The 22,230-nt window shown below is 40.1% G+C and overlaps 1 protein-coding gene and 1 long non-coding RNA gene across 2 annotated transcripts in view; both read right to left on the bottom strand.

Annotated features, from left to right (window-relative positions):
* The window catches only part of LOC141763021 (uncharacterized), a 76,959-nt gene extending 75,388 nt beyond the window's left edge, over positions 1-1,571 (bottom strand). Inside the window, exon 1 of the long non-coding RNA XR_012592967.1 lies at positions 1,435-1,571. This is a non-coding gene — a long non-coding RNA (uncharacterized LOC141763021). The remainder of the gene's footprint in view (positions 1-1,434) is intronic.
* Positions 1,572-3,515: 1,944 nt separating this feature from the next.
* nalf1a (NALCN channel auxiliary factor 1a) overlaps positions 3,516-22,230 on the bottom strand; it is a 30,295-nt gene continuing 11,580 nt past the window's right edge. The window contains exons 2-3 of the mRNA XM_074626579.1: positions 10,016-10,187; positions 3,516-7,425 (exon numbers count right to left, since the gene is read on the bottom strand). Of these exons, the coding sequence (XP_074482680.1) occupies positions 7,127-7,425; positions 10,016-10,187 (471 nt within the window). The 3' untranslated portion in view covers positions 3,516-7,126. The remainder of the gene's footprint in view (positions 7,426-10,015; positions 10,188-22,230) is intronic.

Here is a 22,230-nt window from a genome sequence, read left to right as displayed (position 1 = left end):
GTATTGGTTTGTCTTTAGTATTCTTGTCATCTATAGTGGTTATTTGCGTAAAAACACACAATTCAAATGATTAGGAAATAAATTATTGTATTTTTGTTTAAATATTTGCTTTGATTAAAAAAATCTTGGTATCTGTAGATTTAATTATAAGCTTAAACAACTGTAGTTATTCAAGTACGACAGTCACTGCCATGACTTGGTCAGTTTATTGGGCGTTTATTTGCTTTTAGAAAGATGTAGCCTACTACCTTGTATAAGAATTCACACATGGCCTCATACTGTCTGCTCATCCCACAGCCAAAACACTCCAAACTGTCATCCTGGCAGCCACTTTTCATTTCATTCAGATTATCTTATCACAAAAAAGGCTTAGCATTAAATGTCAACATACACACTAGTGCAGGGGTCAGCAACCTTTACTATCAAAAGAGCCATTTTAGGCAAATAAAAAAAAAGAAAATCTGTCTGGAGCCGCAAAACATTTGATCATTGTGATGAAGGTAACAGTTTATAGTCTAAGTATAAAATATATAAGTCTAATGCAGTGAGGGCCAAAGAGACAATGTACTACGGAGTATTAGGGCCACATTGAGGGAAAAAACATCTGAGAGTTACAGTATAAAGTCGTAATATTACGAGAAAAAAGTCATGACTTCACGAGAAAAAAAAAAATAATATTACGAGAATAAAGTCATAATATTACGAGAAAAGTCGTAATATTACGAGAATAAAGTCATATTACGAGAAAAAAGTCGTAATATAACGAGAAAAAAATTGTAATATTACGAGAATAAAGTTATATTACGAGAAAAAAGTCGTAATATTACGAGAATAAAGTCGTAATATAACGAGAAAAGAGTCATAATATTACGAGAAAAAAGTCGTAATATAACGAGAAAAAAGTCGTAATATAACGAGAAAAAAGTCGTAATATTACGAGAATAAAGTCATAACTTTACGAGAAAAAAGTCGTAATATTACGAGAATAAAGTCATAACTTTACAATAAAAAAGTCGTAATATTACGAGAATAAAGTCCTAACTTTACTAGAAAAAAAGTCGTAATATTACGAGAATAAAGTCATAACTTTACTAGAAAAAAGTCGTAATATTACGAGAATAAAGTCGTAATATTACGAGAATAAAGTCATGATATTACGAGAAAAAAGTCGTAATATTACGAGAATAAAGTCATAACTTTACAAGAATAAAAGTGAATGAAGTCTCTCTCCCTCTGTGTGTGTGATGTAATCTGAGTTTCTCTGTGCTTTGTTGACATAGCCATGTGGGCTAGCTGGCTAGCTAATGTGAGCTGTTGGCTCAGCCGCAGCCATTTTAATATGCTCTAAATTTCAAATGTAGCCCCTTTAAATGCAAATGAGAAACTGCACACACTTTACACACCTCTTACACACAACAGTATTGTTGTACTGACCTGTCTGAAGGTCATGCTGTGAGTTTTGTTGCCAGAGAAGTCCTCACAATCTGCTTTGTTCAACTGTTATGCACACCTTCTGAAGGTAAAAGTTCCTCAATTAACGCAGCTCAATGTAGCAGTTAGCCAGACGCAGCATACACCTGTTACACACCTGTGTTTAGTTCCATCACTCATGCTGCGTTCGAGACAACTCGGAGCTCGGAAACTTTACAGGTGTACGGCGCCTGACTGTGACAAACTGATGTTTCTTTGGCAAGTGTACACACAATTTAACTTTTTTGTCAGTTTTACCATTTTCTTGAATAACTTTTGTGCAGAGAAGATAACTTTCAGAGATTAAACGATGGCTATACATTGAGTAACACACTCCTCTCTGGGCATAGAGCTCTGCACTCCTGCGGCCTCAAACACACCAGCAGCTTCTTCTCTGCTGCAGAGAATGATGTAAAGATATTTCATCATTATTTAATAAAAATGTCTAAAATTAAATAAAAATCATATTTAATCAAATTTAAAAAATGAAATGTTACTTCATCATTATTAAATAAAAATTTTAAAAATTTTAAAAAATCATATTCAATAAAATAATATAAATGAAATGTTATTTCATCATTATTAAATAAAAATGTCTAAAATTAAATTAAAAATGCGTCCAATAAAATTATAAACATAATGATGAAATAACATTTTATAATTATTAAATAAAAATGTCTAAAATTAAATAAAAATCCCTTCCAATAAAATAATATAAATTAAATGTTACTTCATCATTATTAAATAAAAATGTCTAAAATTAAATAAAATCACATCAAATAAAATTATAAAAATGAAATGATAATTCATCATTATTAAATAAAAATGTCTCAGACTCAGAAGCGCTGCATTGTCTTCATGAGAGATCATTTAGTTTGAGTCCAGATGTTTTGCCTGTTTGGAGAATCATTAGACGTTCATCATGTTGATGATGCCCACAAGTGAGAAATCAGGTTTTGATACTCTACAAGACTAAATGATGTTTCACACTCAGGTTGAGAAAGATGTCCTGTGTGGAGGAAAGATATTGACTTGACTGATACAGTAACTGTTCATCAAACCTGCTCCATGAGGACATTCACTCTGGTATGTGATGCTGTACTGCCCTCTGCTGGGCAACACGAGGAACATGATGATACTGTATATGCCTGCAGAGCCTCAAAGTGTTCAATATTAAGTAAATACATACATAAATATAAAGTAAATAATCACATGAATACATTTATTTAAATATGTTAATGAAATGAAATAATTTGTGAAATTATTCAAACTCAACTCATTGTCATTATGAAATAAAATGTCATTATGTAAGCTGACATGAAATAAAAGTAGACATTTTGAAATCAAAATGTCTAAAATAAAATGAAAATCACATCAAATAAAATTATTACAAAATAATGATGAAATAACATTTCATCATTATTAAATAAAAAATGGCTAAAATTAAATAAAATCATATTTAATAAAATTATAAAAATGAAATGTTACTTCATCATTAAATAAAAACGTCTAAAATTAAATAAAAAAAATGCATCCAATAAAATTATAAAAATGAAATAATACTTTATCATTATTAAATAAAAATGTCTAAAATCAAATAAAAACACATCCAATAAAATTATAAACATGATGAAATAACATGGTGGAATTATTAAATACAATTTCTAAAAATAAATAAAAATCACATCCAATAAAATAATATAAATGAAATGTTACTTGATCATTATTAAATAAAAATGTCTAAAATTAAATAAAAACACATCCAATAAAATGATAAACATAATGATGAAATAACATTTTATAATTATTAAATACAAATGTCTAAAATTAAATAAGAACACATCCAATAAAATTAAAAAAATAATGATGTAAAAATATTTCATCATTATTTCATGAAAATGTCTAAAATTAGACCATTTATATGTTTTACAATTTTTTTTCTTAATTTTTTATTTCATAATATCTTTTTTATTTATATATTGAACACTTTGGGGTTCCGTTATTATCAACATCAGACACTCGGTGAAAAAAAGCACAAACACCAGTAATGTTTAACATAATTTATATTTATTTTCTTTTGAACAAAATGTTAATAAATGTATTTGTTTTACGTCCAAAAAAGATCATGACTCGTGGGACGCATTTTTATAAATAATTTCATCCAAGTCTTTTGTAGAAAAAAAAGAAAGTAAATTAGCAAACTAAAGCATCTCTAGTATGACAATATGACAACTTTATCGTAATTTTTTCTCTATATTTGAACCCTTTTCTCAATTCAAGCTTCATTTTTTTTTCTCGTATATTTTTCTCAAGACCTCTTCATCTCATCTTTTTAACATCCAGCTTAGTCCTACTCATCAACTCACACCACTGCTTTAGACAACGGAAAAATGCGGCAAAAATCTCAAAAAACAGACGAAAACCAAGGAGGCGAACAGAAAACACAGTGAGATTCCAACAGTGGGGGGGTGGGCAAGGGCGGTGTGGGGAAAAAGGGGGAAGGGAGGGCGGCCATTTGGGGTTCCCACATCCTCAGGACATATTTACAACAGAAAGGACAAAGGGGTGGTGGTAGTGAGTGTTAGTTTGGGGGTGGGGTTCATCTGCATAGATCCACAGGACTCAGATCAGTGAACGGCTAGAGATCGAAGGGACGAAGCGTGGGCCGAGTACATCCGCTGCTGTCTTCGAGGGAATGTCGTCATCACAGTTTGTCGAGGAAAACAAACCAACAACACGTCACGGGAGAATATCAAGCGATCAACTGGTGGGGGGGTAAAATGTATGAAAATCCAGAGGCAAGTGTAGTGACATCCCACTCTGATGTGTGCAAACCGATGGGCGTGGCGTGACGTGAGGCGAGGTAAGGTCAAGCTGTTAATGGGAAGGGGTCGGGGGCGCACGCAGCCAAGAACAATCTGGAGGCCAAACTCCAATCTGTCATTAACTGATCATTAGAGGCAACCAGGATGGAGGACAATTAAAGAGATTTAGCGTCCTTAGCTTTTTGGTATATATCACTACTCAGATTTTAATCTCTCTTCTTCTGTCCGAGCTAAAAAGGGGAGTTTAAAATAATCCCTGCGCGACCTGTCCTCGTGTCGATGTGCAATTCAACCGGCAGCAGCCATGCAAAAACAAAACATAAAATAAAATTGGATGGATCAGCCCTTGAAAACTCCTCACACCTCCTCGCACGCTGACACTACCACAGCCCTTTGCTAGCCTGTGAGAGATAGCGGTTGATCAGCTCGTCTAAGGGTATTTAAGAGTCGACGGACTGATTGATTGATTGGTTGGCTGGCTGGCTGGTCGCTCGCACCTACTCTACGATACAGAAAAAGCCGAGGCGACAGTAGTGAAGATGTCACAAAGTAGGACACTAACACCGTCTGTTTGTTTTTTTGTCTATATTGCTCTATTGCCAGTATCTGCCTCACTGGGCGTACGCAGCAGAGAGGCACTCAAAGATCTGGGGCCTCATTTATCGAACCGAGTGTAGGACAAGTTAGAAATGCGAATGTGCGAAGGAACTGTCAAAATACAAGAAAAATCATTTTCATTTGTTGTATTGGAGCTGGACGTCAGAAGTAGCGTGAAATTTGAAATCGGCTCATAAATACGACCTAAAACAGCTGGAAAAAAAACGACTTTTCCATTTCCAAAACAATGTGGTTGAAGTCAATTATTCATTTAACCCTTATTTATATCCTCCTGATCTAATAATGTGGATGAGGGAGGTGTAGGTGGGCGCCAACAGTCATCATGCTCAACCACATTTGAGGGATCCAATCACATCTGTAGTATTTGGTTTTAAAGGTGCTGTGTAGGATCTGGCGGCATCTAGCAGTGAGGTTTCAGATTGCAGCTAACTGAAACTTCTTCGTGTCGGAGAACTACGGTGGCCGACGCAAAAACACAAAAATCTCTCTCTAGAGTCAGTGTTTGGTTTGTCCGTTCTGGGCTACTGTAGAAACATGGCGACCGGCTTCGTGAAGAGAACCCGCTCCGTATATAGATATAAACGGCTACGTCTAAGCTAACGAAAATACAACGATTCTTATTTTCAGGTGATTATACACTAAAGAAAACAATATCAATCAATCAATATATATATAAATATATAAATATATATCACCTGAAACTAAGAATCGTTGTGTTTTCGTTAGCTTAGAATGAGCCCTTCATATCTCCATAGGGAGCGGGTCCTCTTCACGGAGTGCACCATGTTTCTACAGTAGTCCAGAACGGACAAACCAAACACTGGCTTTAGAGAGAGCCTTACGTGTTTTTACGTTACCTGAAGGCCACCGTAGTTCTTCGACCCGCTTGTGAAACCGCCGTAATGTGAGCCGCAGAGTGGTAAACCGTGATACCGCCAGCCACCGTCTGACTTCCGTTGCTCCTAAAGTAGTGTTATTATGGTGACCTCTGAGAGAGGCCAATGGCGTTTCCACGGTTTTGTACCCGGCGGCTCACGTTGCTGCAGTCTTGGAAAGGTGGAGGTGGAAGGGTACTCAGCTGGTTGCAATCTTCAACCACACCATTAGATCCCACTAAATCCTACACACGGCTCCTTTAACTAAAGCTGAAACTAAAGACTTTAATGTAATTACACTCCGAACGAGTTTCCAAATAAAAACAAAAAAAGCGAGAGAAGAAACGGATTCTGCGAGTAGAAACGAGCGTACGCACGCTCGATTAATGAGGCCCCTGGTGTTTTGGCATCATGCAACTGTTCTCTATTGTCCCTGGGTTGTCCCTGCAGTCTCGTGTACGACTACTCTAAATACTCTCTGTGGCGTTGAGACGAGTCCGCAACACCGACTCTACCGTATGAGGTAAACTGAACACTCTAGAAAACCAGAGAACACCGCTTCCTGTCCGCTCAGCATTAATCACCAGCTGAACCGTCACTACCTTTCGCCAACGTCGTCGCTCCTAACTTGCTCAATGGCCCAACAAGTCAGAAGAGGAAGCGAGCCGGTCTCAGAGCACTTAAGGTCCTAGAACGTGTAGGCATGTACCGTCGTTAAGGGGTTGAGAAAAAAGGTCTAGTGGGACAAAATACAAGCGGAACATTATAATATAGAAGAATCACATACATTTCAGTGATGGATGAGCTGGTCCTGACAGGCCCCCTCGAGCAACATCACATACAAGGTAGTAAGAAGATGCCTCTAAGGTGACGGGGAGCAGGAAGTGGAACACAGTTGATATGTCAAAAAACATTCTGGCACCTGAAAGAAATGCAGCAAAAATCTAAAGGTAATGATGAGTGAGAGCGCACACTTCATCAATGTCCGTTTTTCCTCTGACGTGCCATCCATACACACCGAAGGGAGGGAGGGAAGGGAGGGAGGGAAGGAAGGGAGGAGAGGAGGGACAATATGCTAGAAAACATTTGGATGGAATAGAAACAATGAGCAGGTTTCAAGTGGCAAGAGGTCAGTTCTTTAGGGGGGTGGTTCTCAAACATCTCGGTTCAGGTCGATGTCCAATCCCAGCACCCTTAGCTCCAGTTAAAACCCTCCCACTCCCCGTGGTTGATGGTTCATCGGATTGTAGAGGCATCACCAGCGTGTCTCGCCAGATGTGTCCCTGGCGGCCGCGACACCGTAAAATCCTTTACAAGCACCAGATTCAACCCCAAGGTTCACTCCTCGTTAGAGGCGCTCTCCTCCGGCGAGAAAATGGCAGCCACGCCCACCAACGTGGAGTTATGGGAGGCTGAAATGATGATGACAGTGTGTAGGAGGACGAGGGCCAGCAGGCAGATCTTCAGCCGCCCGCTGCACAGTCTCGAGGTGGCGGCGGAGGTGACCGAGGCTCCCTCGGGCTGGCAGGAAGAAGCAGTCCTTTTTAGTGTCCCGCCCGAGGGGCTGTCCATTTTGGAGTGCCACCGGACGTCGCAGCACTCCGCCTCGCTGTCTGTTACATGATCCGCCAGGATCCCTGAGGAAGAGAGGAGGAAAACGCTGACTTTTTATATGCATCTATTAGAGTCAAGGTGATTTGCTGACAGCTGACACCAGTAAAAATGATTTCTGAATGAAGCTGACAGCTTTATGTCGTCTCATGATGTGTGTATTAGAGGCTGACAGGATTCCTGTGGGATTCCTGTGGGATGGGAGTTCACTAGTCCTCACGTGACTGGGACGGGACAGGAGAAAAAAGTCAAAGGGAGCGGATGGGATAATAACAACAGGGCAGTTTTTATATGACTTGTTAAAGAGGACATATCATGCTCATTTTCAGGTGCATACTTGTTTTTTGGGTTTCTACTAGAACATGTTTACATGCTTTAATGTTCAAAAAATGACTTTTCTCACACTGAAAAATAACCAAGCTGATACAGTACAGGTATAATCTAATACAGGAGAAACGCTAGAAGTAGGGCGTCTGAATGAGGCCTGAAAAACTGCTCCGGTTCACTTAAAAGCAGCACCTGTTAACACCAACAATCTAATTTGCATTGGACATCCTTCAGCTCTGTAGACAGGTCAAGCCCACTAGACTCTAGTTTGTAGCTGTTATCACAAAGCGGAGGAGCAGACACGGCGACCCTCGGCTGAACTCCAATTAAAGTCCACGACCACGCAGAGGGTGACGCATCGCTGCATCAGTTAATCACTCCAGAAATCTGAACTTGCCAGCGTGTGAAAGGAGCGGTCGCTGCACTCACCTGGACGGGGAAAACCAGACCGCTGAGGGAAAACTGATCTAGGACTGGCTGATCTGCTGTATTTCTACAGTAAAAACTCATCAAGAGTTCAGCAGACCAAAACTCTTTATTTATGGACATTAAAGGTTGCCAAAATGGTAGACTAAATATGTCTTTGGTCTGTGAGCCAATAGGGTTGGTCGTTACCATCTGAGGGGAATAACACCCGTAGTAATTTTGGCAAGGTATACATCCCCAGAGTTAGAAAATATGAGATAAAGTTGCATCAGTGGTAGCTTTATGCTTTATGTGTGCTGTCATGCATTTTATAACACTACCATAAATATGAAGTATTTTGTCATGAAATTTGTCACAATAATATCCGAGGTCAAGCACTTTTCATCAAATGTTGTTATTAGTTCTGTCAGTCGATTAAAATATTTAATCGTGATTAATCGCAAATTAATCGCACATTTTCTATCAATTCAAAATGTACCTTAAAGATTTAAAAAATATATAAATAAATAAATGAAAAAATAAATAAATAAATGCAAAACTAAATGAATGAAAAAAAATTAAAAGCAAATAATACATTTAAAAATTAATAAAACTAGATAAATAAAAAATAAATGCAAAACTAGATAAATGAATACAAAATAAAATGCAAATAATAAATCTAAAAATTAATAAAAATAAATACATAAATAAATAAATAAAAGAAAATTAAACAGAAGAGGAAATAAATAATGGAATTAATACAAAGATAAATAAATAAAGAAGCAAATTAACACAGAAATATCAATTTATGTCATATTGTATCAATTATTTAATGGCTACATCTATTTTTAATATTATTTTTACTGCATTTAATGACATATTTATTTATTTATTGAGTCATTTATTTATGTATTTTTTATTTTGGCAGGTTCCGTCCTCCATACTTGAAAACAGGAAAACCCCTTCACTCAATATCTCAAAATATAGCACTGACTTGGTACTACTCGTTTACAATTTCAAATAGGTTACTTGCTAAACATCACCTAATTACCATGAAATTTGCGGACCTGTAAAATGAAGTGTTACCATTATTATTATTATTATTATTATTATTATTTACTGCTCTCCTGGAGAGGGTCTTTCCTATCAGACTACCATCCATTCAGCAAAAAAAAACACATCACCCTTCCTCCCCCGTTTCTGACCATCCTTCCCTCACTAAAAATGTTCCTACGATCCCTTAGCTCATAAACTGTTGTTGACCCAGTACCAACCTGGGCAGAGGCCTCATCAGCCTGAATAACTGTTGTGTTGATGATGCTCTTATGGCGCTCAGATTCCAGATAACTTGTTTGTTGGCTCACAGACAGCGTCTGGTCCTCTGAGGCAGAGTCCTTGATGATTACTACCGTATAAACTGCAGTAAATATTGAGGGACGGGCCAGATTCCATTCATCAATGCGTTGTTAAAACGTCTGAGCTGAGCTGTGCTCAAACGCGCCACTAGATGTCATCAGAAAGCCTTCAGAAACACCTCTCACCTGTTTTCCTGGAGGAATACCATCCAGGAAATACACACTGTGCATGAATTAATACTTTTATAACTATTCACTCACATAAAGCAGATTTTTGGTAACACTTCATTTAACAGGTTCACAAATTTCATGGTAATGAGGTGATAATTAGCAAGTAACCTACTTGACATTTATTTGGAATTACTGCCAAATTAGCCCAATATTTACCTCAAAATGACTTTATTATAAACATTATTTAATAATTATATATTTTTCTCTGAGGCAGTAGAGATTACAAGGCCACACAAACACCCACACACTCAAACATGTAAACAGGAAGTGACGCGGGACACAGTGAGTCAGTGCTGACCTGTGCAGATGAAGCTGGGGCTCCCGCCGTGGATCAGGTCGTCGTTGTCGGGCAGGATGAACGGACAGCTCTGCTGGACCTCCAGGCAGTACTGGTGGCACGGCACCTTCCTCTGACAGGACAGCTGGGAGGTGGGGAAATACTGAGCACACAGCCAGGGCTTATAGGCCGTCTGAGGAGGAAGAAGAAGAGGAAGAGACGTTAAGAGATGCTGCTACATGATCCACTTGAGGACTCTGGTGGAGGTTGTTTTGCTCTGCTGGGTCTTGGGCCTCCCTCTGTTAACAGTAGATATGTATATCCCATCACCTTACATGTATATTTAAACCACTGAGCATCAGATACAAACACTTATACCCAGCACTTCATGCATTAATGAAAGCACAGGAGATATTAGCCAAGGTAAGTCTGCTAGCAGAGCCTCTAGGATATTGAATACATCTTACTGCGGAGCGTTAGCTGACAAAAACCATGTCAAAAACACTGTAATAATTTGCTTATTTATGGGATATGGATTATGAGAGGCTGCTGCAGCAGGTAGAAGATGCAGAACTTTTTACAATAACTTTTTTGAAGGCTAAAGGCACCTTAACACCAGACAAGGGCTGTAACTAACTAACAATTAATCTGCTCATTATTTTCCCAATGAATCAGTTCATTTCTGGTCTACAAATGTCAGAAAACAGCAAAAAATAACCATCACGATGTCCCGGACCCAAGGTGATAGCTTTGAATTAGGGCTGTTAATCGCTTAAAATATTTAATCGTGATTAATCACACATTTTTTTTTATCATAAATGAACCTTAAAGGGAGATTTGTCAAGTATTTAATACTCTTATCAACATGGGAGTGGACAAATATGCTGCTTTATGCAAATGTATGTATATATGTATTATTGGAAATCAATTAACAACACAAAACAATGACACATATTGTCCAGAAACCCTCACAGGTACTGCATTTTGCATAACAAAATATGCTCAAATCATAACAAACTGCAGCCCAACAGGCAACAACAGCTGTCAGTGTGTCAGTGTGCTGACTTGACTATGACTAAAGCCTTCTTTAATTTTGTTTGGTATGTTTGTCCAGGTATAACAGTGCAATTCAAAACCAAGTGGCAACTAAATACCCTCATCAAATTGAAGTTTCTGTCCTCTTTCCGAGTTCTATTCGCTGTAGTTCACTGGGAGGCAGAATGTAATACAAAATGCACAGACGTATGTGCATAAGGAGACAGATGGTGACATGTAATAGCCAAAGCCTCGGGCTTGGAAAGCTTAGCAAAACAAAATGAACCAAGGGCAAGCCACAGTCTGGATTCATTCTCATTTTTAGCTATTTCGTCATGTGCTTTGTTTTACTAGGATTAACACAGGAGAAGGGAAATTACAGCAGAAAGCACAGGCAGTCCATTGTACAAAGACTGTATTCGGATTTGTGCATCCCATCCTGTTGCTTAAATCTCTACCAATCTGGCGGGATGAAAGGTCGGACAAACAGCCTACATGTGAGTGTGTGTGAATCTGGTTTGCTTGTAAAAGGACAGTGTAAGCCTAAATAAAGTTTATACAAAGGGCTACAAGAAAATAAATAGCAACAACCCAAAGTCTGGATCAGACAAAAAACAGTTTGTGTGCCAGTAAAATACAACAGACAATCATAATTGCACATGTTTTATCTGTTCAAAATGTACCTTAAAAGGTAGATTTGTGAAGTATTTAATATTCTTATCAACATGGAGTGGGTAAATATGCTGCTTTATGCAAATGTATGTATATATTTATTATTGGAAATCAATTAACAACACAAATCAATGACACATATTGTCCATAAACCCTCACAGGTACTGCATTTAGCATAACAAATATGCTCAAATCATAACATGGCACACTCAAGCCCAACAGGTACAGGCACTTCGCCGCTGCCTGGTGTGAATTTGGCGTAAGGGTACTGGTATCATAATTTTTTAAACGCCCTACTAAAGGCTGTCTGTTAGAAGTCTCATGTTCGGTCTCATGCTAGCAGGCTAAGGTAAGAAGTTTCTTTCATGTCATTCTGTGTAATCAACCAGTGGAAAGTCATGTGCAACCCACACAAGGTTACCGTATTGTCAACATCAGCAACTTGGACTGCTGACGTCATCCCATCAGTCAACTGCTAAGCTGCAACTAACCGGATGGCGACACAGCGTGTCACCTTTCGCAGAAATCAGTAAGACGTGCCGGGGAACGGCCCGTCCATTAAATAGTAGAGGAAATGTGGCGCTGTTAAGTGGTGAAGGGCGTTAAGAGTCATTTTTACTACCTGACACATTCAAGTAAGAGCGGTACAACAGCCATTTCTAAGTCATGAATCCCAGACAAAACAAACCATTAGTGGCAATCAGGTAATTACCAAGTGGGAGAATAATGACTTTCAAGTATGTTTTACACGTACAAAAGTAATATTTAGCTTTGAAACCATTTGAAAATGTCAACTCCTAAGTGGCTGTCTTTTTACAAATTAAATATTCTAGACTAAATAATGTGAATGTAAATGGGTTCTATGGGTACCCACGAGTCTCCCCTTTACAGACATGCCCACTTTATGATAATCACATGCAGTTTGGGGCAAGTCATAGTCAAGTCAGCACACTGACACACTGACAGCTGTTGTTGCCTGTTGGACTGCAGTTTGTTATGATTTGAGCACATTTTTTATGCTAAATGCAGTACCTGTGAGGGTTTCTGGACAATATCTGTCATTGTTTTGTGTTGTTAATTGATTTAAAATAATACATATATACATACATTTGCATAAAGCAGCACATTTGTCCACTCCCATGTTGATAAGAGTATTAAATACTTGACAAATCTCCCTTTGAGGTTCATTTTGAACAGATAGAAAATGTGCGATTAACGTGATTAACTATTTTAATCGATTGACAGCCCTAATGCTAACATTTAGCATGTGCAATGATAGTAGGGCTGGCAATAATCTGGTATACCTATCATGATACAGGTGTTACAATTCAATATATTGCGATTCTTAAAAACAAATTTTAGGAAAACTGTTTTAGCAATCAGAACAGTGGGATCTGCATTTATCGCTGTAACGTCCAACATCATAGCTCTACTTTGAGAGGGCAAATAGTGAATCAATACAGTATCACAATACATATTATCTCGATACTCTATATTTTCTTACAACCCTAAATGATACATCATCACAAACACAAAACCCAGAGAGAGATGACACACTAGAGAACACGCTGCACACAGTTAATTACCCCCTGTGTTGTTTAACCACAGAGGAACATCTACGGCTCGGAGGTGAGACAGTTTACTTAAAGTGTTGTGGATGTTTGGTTAATTTACATCCAAGACTCAAAAGGTAAACGTGCCCCTTCCTCCAACCTCTCTTTTGCTTTCTCAAAGCGCTGAGAAATCACATGGGGGTCTGATTTGTGTCCTGTTTAGACCGGCATACAAAGATAACAAACACAGCACAGGCAATTATGATAATTATAATAATCTGATTATGGTGATGCTGATGAGAATGATAATGATGAGAACAGTGTGGACCTGCTTTGCAAAAATCAAATATATTCCAGTCATGTATGACTTCATGTTGTATGGAAAACTGTCCGGGTTTAAGGCCCCCCCCCCCACCCAAGTGTATTTTGGCATTTCTATGATATTTCATATATATTGAAGTCATGTCCTGACTAAGTTGATGAGCAACACTGTTTTTTTTTTGACAAATAACTTCATTTTGTGCTCAGAGTTTAAAAAAAGAAGGTTGTTGGTAAAATGGGAATATGACGTATGACTATAGTAGAAGCTGCAGGTCAAAGGTCATCCTCCAAGCTGCAGGCGCACTCATGCTATCAGTTTGTCTTTCTAGTTAGTTAACTAGTTAGGTGTAGTTAACTAGCCCAACTTGTTGCATTAGCTAAATGAGGGTTTTCTTTTTCTTTTTTAGTTTCCTCCACCTTAGTTTAGTGTCTTTATTTTCACAATGGCATCTCTGTGTGTGTGAACGGGTGAAATCAACACTGTGGATTACACGAAAAAACAAACTGACTGTCTCTCTCTCTCCTTCTCTCTTCTTTACCGTCTCCTGCTTGAGATAATTTAACGGAAAGCAGCCGATGCCGGACGTTTGAGTCTTCCAAAAGGTCCGAACGATGGGGAGCACAACTTTCAGCTCAAGATAAAACAAGAGAAAAGTCCCGTTAGAGAATTAAACGAATCACGGTGCAGCCCGGTGCGGTGTCGGTGTCGGTGCCAAAGCTGAGGTGAGAGCGGCCGGTGTTAGCACCTCCAAAAACGTCCCGAAACTGCATTTCAAACGGCGAACCTCGGCAACATGTCTATCCGTCCTCGCTGCTGGCGTGCGGCGGAGCGGGACCTCAGTACAGCAGCAGCCAGACGGCCGCCTCACCAGGAGGAGACGGTGAAGAAGAGAGAGAGTTCGAGAGAGAGTTCGAGAGAGAGTTCGAGAGAGAGTTCGAGAGAGAGTTCGAGAGAGTCGGTGTGTTGCGCTAATACTTGTCTCATTTGTGATCTGACGAACATTAAATCCATCTAAACTGGGTTGGAAAACAATGCAATCTGGTTGCCATGGTAATACCAAAAAACAGGAAGTAAAACTGTCTCGAGGAGGGCTTTAAAACCTTTATACTCTTTTCATGGAAATACACTTATCCTTCAAAAAAAAAAAAGGTCAACACTGCAGAGGTTTTAGTGCCTTGATGGGAGATCTGTCTCTATTTTAACCCAGCTTGTGGTGCAAGGTGGTGAAAAATGTTTTTTCTGCGGATATTCCGTCTTAATAAACATGTTCATTCAGACGGTACCCTTCTTTGTACGTTAGAGGGGAATCTGGATAAATCACCTCTGCTTTTGGCAGCACTGATCTTCCGTATAGGGGCTCTACAGTCGAATGTGTCGGGGAGAAACTGGCTCATTGATTTCATTTGTGTTTTAAGAGTTTGGTATTCTGTGGAGGTCAGAGGTGACGGGGGATTGTCAGCCGCGACGACTTCCTGTCTGCGCAAATGGGTCACCATGATTTAGCATAAATTCCTGCCAGCCGTGAGATAATCTGTCTAGGGATGCTGCGGCTATCAAAAGAGAACCAAAACAATACGATCGCAGTCAGACAGGAAATCTGGGTCCTCCTGAAGATGTATGCTGGCAGTTGCCAAGGTAACGGCTTTTTCTGCTTTTCATTAGAGCTCAATGGGTACTGCCCCGCTCTCTGTTGGTTTTCTGTTTGTGTGCGCACGTTTAAGCGCCGCACAACCCGTGTGTGTGTGTGTAAAATGTGCGCGTGCGTGCGCTCAGCGTGAAAAGGGAAGCGTATGAGAGCAAATTGAGTTAGTCAGGAAGCAGGCCTGGAGTCTGATTTGATCAGTCTAATGTGTGATCAGTGTGAATGGGAACCTGGCACTCAAAAAGCCTCTGTCGCCATGCAGCTTAGTCTGCTTCAAACAATGCACTGAAGCCCAGAGACGCAGACGGGAAAGAAGCTGGCGACCATTTCCACCGGGGCTTTGTGCCTGCAGCCTGCCCATTTGTAACCACGGCGTTTCACCCCCCCCACCTTTAATCAGAGACAATTCTGATGTTTTGGACATTTACATTAACACGGAGATGTAAAATACGCCAATAAGACGTTTTCTGCTAGTGCTTACATGCAAATCTTTTGAAGCCTAAAAATAACATTCAAAAAATTAAGATTCAAACGCTGACGCTTTGGCAGATAAGTGTCAGCAGCGCTGGCATCTGAATTTCACCACAGTGATTATTACTATTATATAAGAAGCAGACTGTAGAACAAGTCTTGGACTACTTGTTATTTTCTGTATGCATGCAGTCCTCTTACCAGCCAGAACTTCAGATATATGACTCTTGGTTTGCAGCATACATAAACCTTGAGTCTGTTTTAACAAGAACCACATAAAGAAACCTCAGACTTTCCTCAGTCCACCCTAAACTAGAGAAAATGCATCAGGTGGTCTAACATACAATTAAAGCTGAAGTAGGAGCAAATATGATTATAAAAAGTTATTTTTGTAAAGCGGTCGCTATATCCTGACAGTAGTACATGAAACAGGTAACCTGAAAAAAATCACGTGCCTCTGTGTCCTCCGGTGCTCCTAACGGCGTCTGCAAGATTTAACAGACCGGAGGAAAACAAGCAGTCAGAGGTGATCTGAGGTCTGCTGTCCAGCTGCCGTCTATGAGAGCCGGCTGTCAATCACTCGCGAACTCCGACCAAACGGTCAAACTAGGCAGCGCTGATCAAATATGAATCAATATTCTGTTACGTTAATGCCTATTTCTCTCCTCAGATGTTTTCAGAATCATCTTGTAGTGCACGGTTTAGCTGTAAAATGAAAAAGCAGAACCATGAGGAGGCGCAGAAGTCTAGTTATCTTTCAGAACACTTGAATTACAATATGATGAAAGGTCATTTTTGTCCAGTGATGCCAAAAATATACTGCCTACTGCCACTTTAACATCGACCTTAAATTTGAATTCTCCTCAGTTTTTGTGTAAGGAAATCTAAACTACAGTATAGTACTGCAGCGTCGAAGTTTCAAGCCGAAAGTGAAAACTAGTTGACCTAGCTTGAGCGGAAGCTGCTAGTATTTACACTCAGAGAGTGGAAGCTAGTTAGCTTAGCTTGAGTGGAAGCTGTTTCCCACCCCTACAGTGTACAGTATATGCTGATTTCTTGGAAAACATGAATCTTATTCTCAGCTCCATTTAAGTGCTTCTAGTTTGTGTTGCTGTCTGGCTCATAAAATAATTGGCAGGTTGGGGAAAAAAAGTGCATCTGATGCCTTCAGGGGGGGTGTTCTTGCCTGTGTGCTGTCACGTAGCATCAATCAATCTGAGAGCGAAAAACATCCACAAATCGAATGGTGTCTCAACGGGGAGTGTGTGTGTCGCACTATTTCATAATGCTGCAACCAGCAGACAGCGAACTGTACTACATGTCGAAGGATGAGGGGAATTACTGGTGCTCAATGTTATATAAATTAGCAACCGCAGTGAGAGAAATGTCACGTCTATGATGTAATGAGGTGACAATTGTTTAATACTACAAAGCATGTCTCTCTGCTTGGCTTCAGAGGATCCACAGCTCAGCTCAGATGGATAACACCCCCCCTCCTGTGACTTTAGTGTTGTAAACGCGGGTCAGTTTTGGTCATTCTGCCAGCATCCAGCGGTTCACAGGCAGCGGTCGGCTCAGGCTGACAGCTACTGTAAATCTGACATGCAAAGCGGCTTTTCCTCCATTCTCCTTCGCCGCGGCGCCGGGCTTCCCCTCGCCGTTCCCATTCACACGCCCGTCAACCGACACAGAGAGCTTGTCTGCAGACAAGAGGAACCACCGAGCAGCAGAGAGATGCTCGATATTCATTCAGTAGCGAAATTACCACCACCGTGAGGAAAATGGCAAACTAAAATTCCCCCTAAAGCAGCAGCTGGGACATTAAACCATAGAGGAAACACTTAACAACAACCAGAACTTTTCATATCCACTTTTAAATATGTTTTCATCTGTTGCAAACATAACAATCACCTGCTGTCATTTGAAAAACTTCTTCTTCTTTTTCTCTAACAAATTACAGCAACGCAATTTAAAATTGTCCTTCCATCAATGCCGATTTACTGAGAGGACGTTTGTAAAGGGACACATAAAACAACTGCTTCACACTTGTCCAGAGTAGAGGTTACACCTAAGATACAGATGCAATATTTGAAATAATTCATTAAAATATTTAATCATGATTGTCCATAGTTGATCACAATTAATCGCAAATTAATCACACTTTTTATCTGTTCAAAATGTACCTTAAAGGGAGATTTGTCAAGTATTTAATACTCTTTTCAACATGGGAGTGGACAAATATGCTGCTTTATGCAAATGTATGTATATATTTATTATTGGAAATCAATTAACGACACAAAACAATGAAAAATATTGTCCAGAAACCCTCACAGGTACTGCATTTAGCATAAAAATATGCTGAAATCATATCATGGCAAACTGCAGCCCAACAGACAACAACAGCTGTCAGTGTGTCAGAGTGCTGACTTGACTATGACTTGCCCCAAACTGCATGTGATTATCATAAAGTGGGCATGTCTGTAAAGGGGAGACTTGTGGGTACCCAGAAAACCCATTTTCATTCACATATCTTGATGTCAGAGGTCAAGGGACCCCTCCAGTAGCGGTTTATATCGGAGCTGTACTTCCCAAATCAAGCAGCAAATAAACTGTACCGATGTCGGTTTTAAGCTCCCGGGTATGTAAGAACTTTAACTGAGTACGCCGCTAAGTATCAACACTCTCTTTCTTCCCAGCAGGACGGTGTCACACACAACGGCGGCTATAAAGTGGAATGACAGAGACGGCTATAAAAAGCATGTGAGTCAGCAGCAGCAGAGTGAGATCCCAGTTAGAAGCTGAATGACACAGATCATTGCCACTCACACAAATCACGGCTGAACAGGAAGCGGTTCTCGCACTACCTGGGCTGTTTTTTTTTAGCACCATATTGTCCTGAGTGTGCAAAATATTCCTGATACTGAAGAGCCTCACATTGGATGTGTTCACCTGGTCTGTTTCATGAGACTTTCATGAAAAGGAGTATTTTTTTACAACATAAAAGACAGACAAAATGTTGTTGACAGGACTTTGATGCACTCACAACTCAAATCTCAGCGGCCGCCTCGGGTCACTGACGCAACCCTCGGATAATCCAGCAGGACAGGGATGCATGCGGGTTGTCTGTCTTCCCGCATTGATGTCTGCGCTTAATACATTCCGTTCCCCGGTGATGTAACGTATCCAGGCGCTGCGTGTGTGCTTCTGGAAAATGACACTCCGAGGCAGAGCGTTTTCATCAAATTAGACGGTTTGCAATCTCGGTGCAACCCTTGTTTGTACATTCGCCGCGTGTCATCTTCTACCGACGAGAGCTCTCTGGAAGAAACGGGGTCAAAGAGGGACTGCGGTGGAGGACTACAAATCTGACAGAGCCTAAAAATGGTCTCTTTTCTGAATGACATTCTGGCAGGAAATGACCTGAGGTAGTGTTGCACGGTATACCGATACTAGACAGGTATCGCGATAACCTGCCGTTAAAAACAATACGATACCCCATTTTATTTTTGGGTGCAAGCGGTCAAAAAATAAACTGTAGTGATACCCAGACGGATGGAGTCAAAAGGTGAAGTTGAAAAGAAGAAGAAGCAGCGGCTGCACAGTCCCGCTCTGAGCTGGTGTCTGTATCAGCAGAACTCCCTTCAAAAAACAACGAAAATAACAGCGCAGCTCTGATTACCGATCAAATGCAGTGATAAAATTAGATCCACCATCTTTTCTGAATCTGTCCAAGTATCTCCTGGAATTCGGCAAACACATAATCCACCAAAGAGCACATATTAAAGTGTTATTTTACCGTGTGTCTCAGTAACGTGAAATGGACGGAGAGGAAAAGCAGTCCGGTGAGAGTGACTCTTCTCTCTCTTCACACCACTTAGGTTTATTTTTAAAAGTATGTTAAACGATAGTACACATATTGAGTATGTACTGCATAGTATGTGATTTCGGACGAAGCCTATGCGAATGACATCAGCTGACAGGAAGTAAACATGGACCCAAGCTGTTGCCTAGCAACGCAATTCCATTGCAATGTTGTTGAAATGCACTAATACAGAGTGATTCTGACAGAGGGTAAATACAGGTATATTCACACAGATAGTATGAGAAAAGTATTGTTTTTTTGAACATTAAAGCATGTAAACATGTTCTAGTAGAAACCCAACACACAAGTATGAACCTGGAAATGAGCATGAAATGGGACCTTTAACCATTCAAGGTCAACGCCTAACCTTAACCATAGTAACGTTACTCCCCTGTCTGCTCTAACTAGCTTTGTTTGAGGGCGTGCTAAACTAGCTGTTATGCAAATGTGTTACTTGGTGACATCACCATGTTACGGAAGAAAAGGTGGGATGTTTCAGGCAGTTCAGGAGCAGTGTTGTCACCCTTTGGTGTGGACTTTGGGCTTTGTAACTTTGCAGACCCTTTACATGCACAAAAAACTATATAACACACTAAAGGAAAGGGAAAATAGGTCCTCTTTAAGCTCAGTGTGCAACCCTAAAATGATTTTTTTTGTTTGAAATCTCACTAATCAGAACCCTTTATTTGTGCAAATGTCTTTAAATACATGTTCATGATGCAAACAGAAACACAAAATGAGAGCCATGTCAGTTTCTCAGAAGCAAAACAGTAAACAGAGGCCCTGATTAGTGCTCCATCAATGGTATTGACAGGCCTCCGGAGCTTTGTGCTGCTGTTACACTATGTTTCAGCTTATTTAATTGCCGCTTGTGGCCACAGTGGCTGCTCTTCAGCGAGAATTGGCAGGGACATCCCCAAACAATCTGAGTATTTGTGTTGAAGATTCAATCTGTACTGCAATGTGACTTTAATACTGTATTATTTTGTTTCAGAACAGTTAAAACTGTTTCAGATACAGTTTTTTCGTGTTATGCAGCTCTAGAAATAAAAACCAAGACAGCACACAACATGGAGGTGCACATTCTCAGCTTGTGACGTCGGTTAGTGATCCGTCAATCGTATTGACAGGCCTCCAGAGGCTTCCAGAAACCCTGAACCCTTTAACTGGAAATGTCCTGTAGTGCGTGCACACGGCATTATGGGATGCATGGATCCACCCATCAGGGACGCGAAGATGGCATTCATTTCCCCGAACCGTGTTTTGTAAATGAGTTCTGAGAAAACATGGCCATGAATGTGTATGTCGGGATTTGTTTTCAGCCTGGTTGAGCACGCAGGCGCAGCAACGAACCGGTTAGATTACAAAACAGGTAGATCTAGGAATAGGCCGAAGCTAATCTGGACAGGTTGTTTCCCAGGTTTGGTTTCATGTTGAGTAGATTAAGCGGCGCCGTGGTCGCAGGATCCCTGTTTGGCGCAGCTCCAGCGCTGCAGCTCTCTTCTCCACAGGTTTAAAGAATTCATTTTCAGCTGGATCAGAGCTCGGGGAGGCTGCTGGACAGGTCAGGGTGGCTCTGCTTTGTCTATCGATGCAGAGCCCGCTGACTGCAGGAGGCTCGACCTGAGCACAGAGCATATTGACTGAACGCGGCCCCCTCCGAGATGTCGCTACACGATAAACACAGCAAGATAAACGCTGAGTGGAGGCTTTGACACCACGACAACAAGCTGGACTGAACTCAGCTGTACTATCATCAGCACCCATTCATCCTCGACTCAACACTGTGTAAACAGAGTTTATCACCAGATTACACTGACATAAAGCTGTTTTCAAAGTAGTCCACACATCATAGATAATAATAATACAATAATAATGTGTGAGAACCAGTTATTATCTTCTGCAACAAAATAAAAAATATTTTTTCTTGACTTTCCTGTTAGTGTTGATGCAGGAAAGATAAAACTTATCCTCATGTAAATCCCAGCATATGTATCTTAGCACAACCCTAACCTGAGCAGGTCTAATCAGAACCCATAACACCTGATGCAGGGCCTTCAATCTATAATAATTAGGGCTGTCAATCGATCACATGATTGTCCATAGTTAATAGCAATTAATCGCAAATCAATCACACTTTGTATCTGTTCAAAATGTACCTTAAAGGGAGATTTGTCAAGTATTTAATACCCTTATCAACATGGGAGTGGGCAAATATGCTGCTTTATGCAAATGTATGTATATATTTATTATTGGAAATCAATTAACAACACAAAACAATGACAAATATTGTCCAGAAACCCTCACAGGTACTGCATTTAACATAAAAATGATGCTCATATCATAACATGGCAAACTGCAGCCCAACAGGCAACAACAGCTGTCAGTGTGTCAGTGTGCTGACTTGACTATGACTTGCCCCCAAACTGCATGTGATTATCATAAAGTGGGCATGTCTGTAAAGGGGAGACTCGTGGGTACCCATACAACCCATTTACATTCACATATCTGGAGGTCAGAGGTCAAGGGTCCCCTTTGAAAATGGCCATGCCAGCTTTTCCTCGACAAAATTTGAGTTTGGTTATTTAGCCTCCTTCTCGACAAGCTAGTATGACATGACCGCTAAATTAGTGGCGTTAAAACAAATTTGCATTAACACATTATTATCGCGTTAACTTT

Source organism: Sebastes fasciatus, chromosome 24 (assembly GCF_043250625.1).
Source record: "Sebastes fasciatus isolate fSebFas1 chromosome 24, fSebFas1.pri, whole genome shotgun sequence".
In the NCBI taxonomy this organism is placed as follows: Eukaryota; Metazoa; Chordata; class Actinopteri; order Perciformes; family Sebastidae; genus Sebastes; species Sebastes fasciatus.
This window is presented reverse-complemented; position numbering and strand designations above follow the sequence as displayed.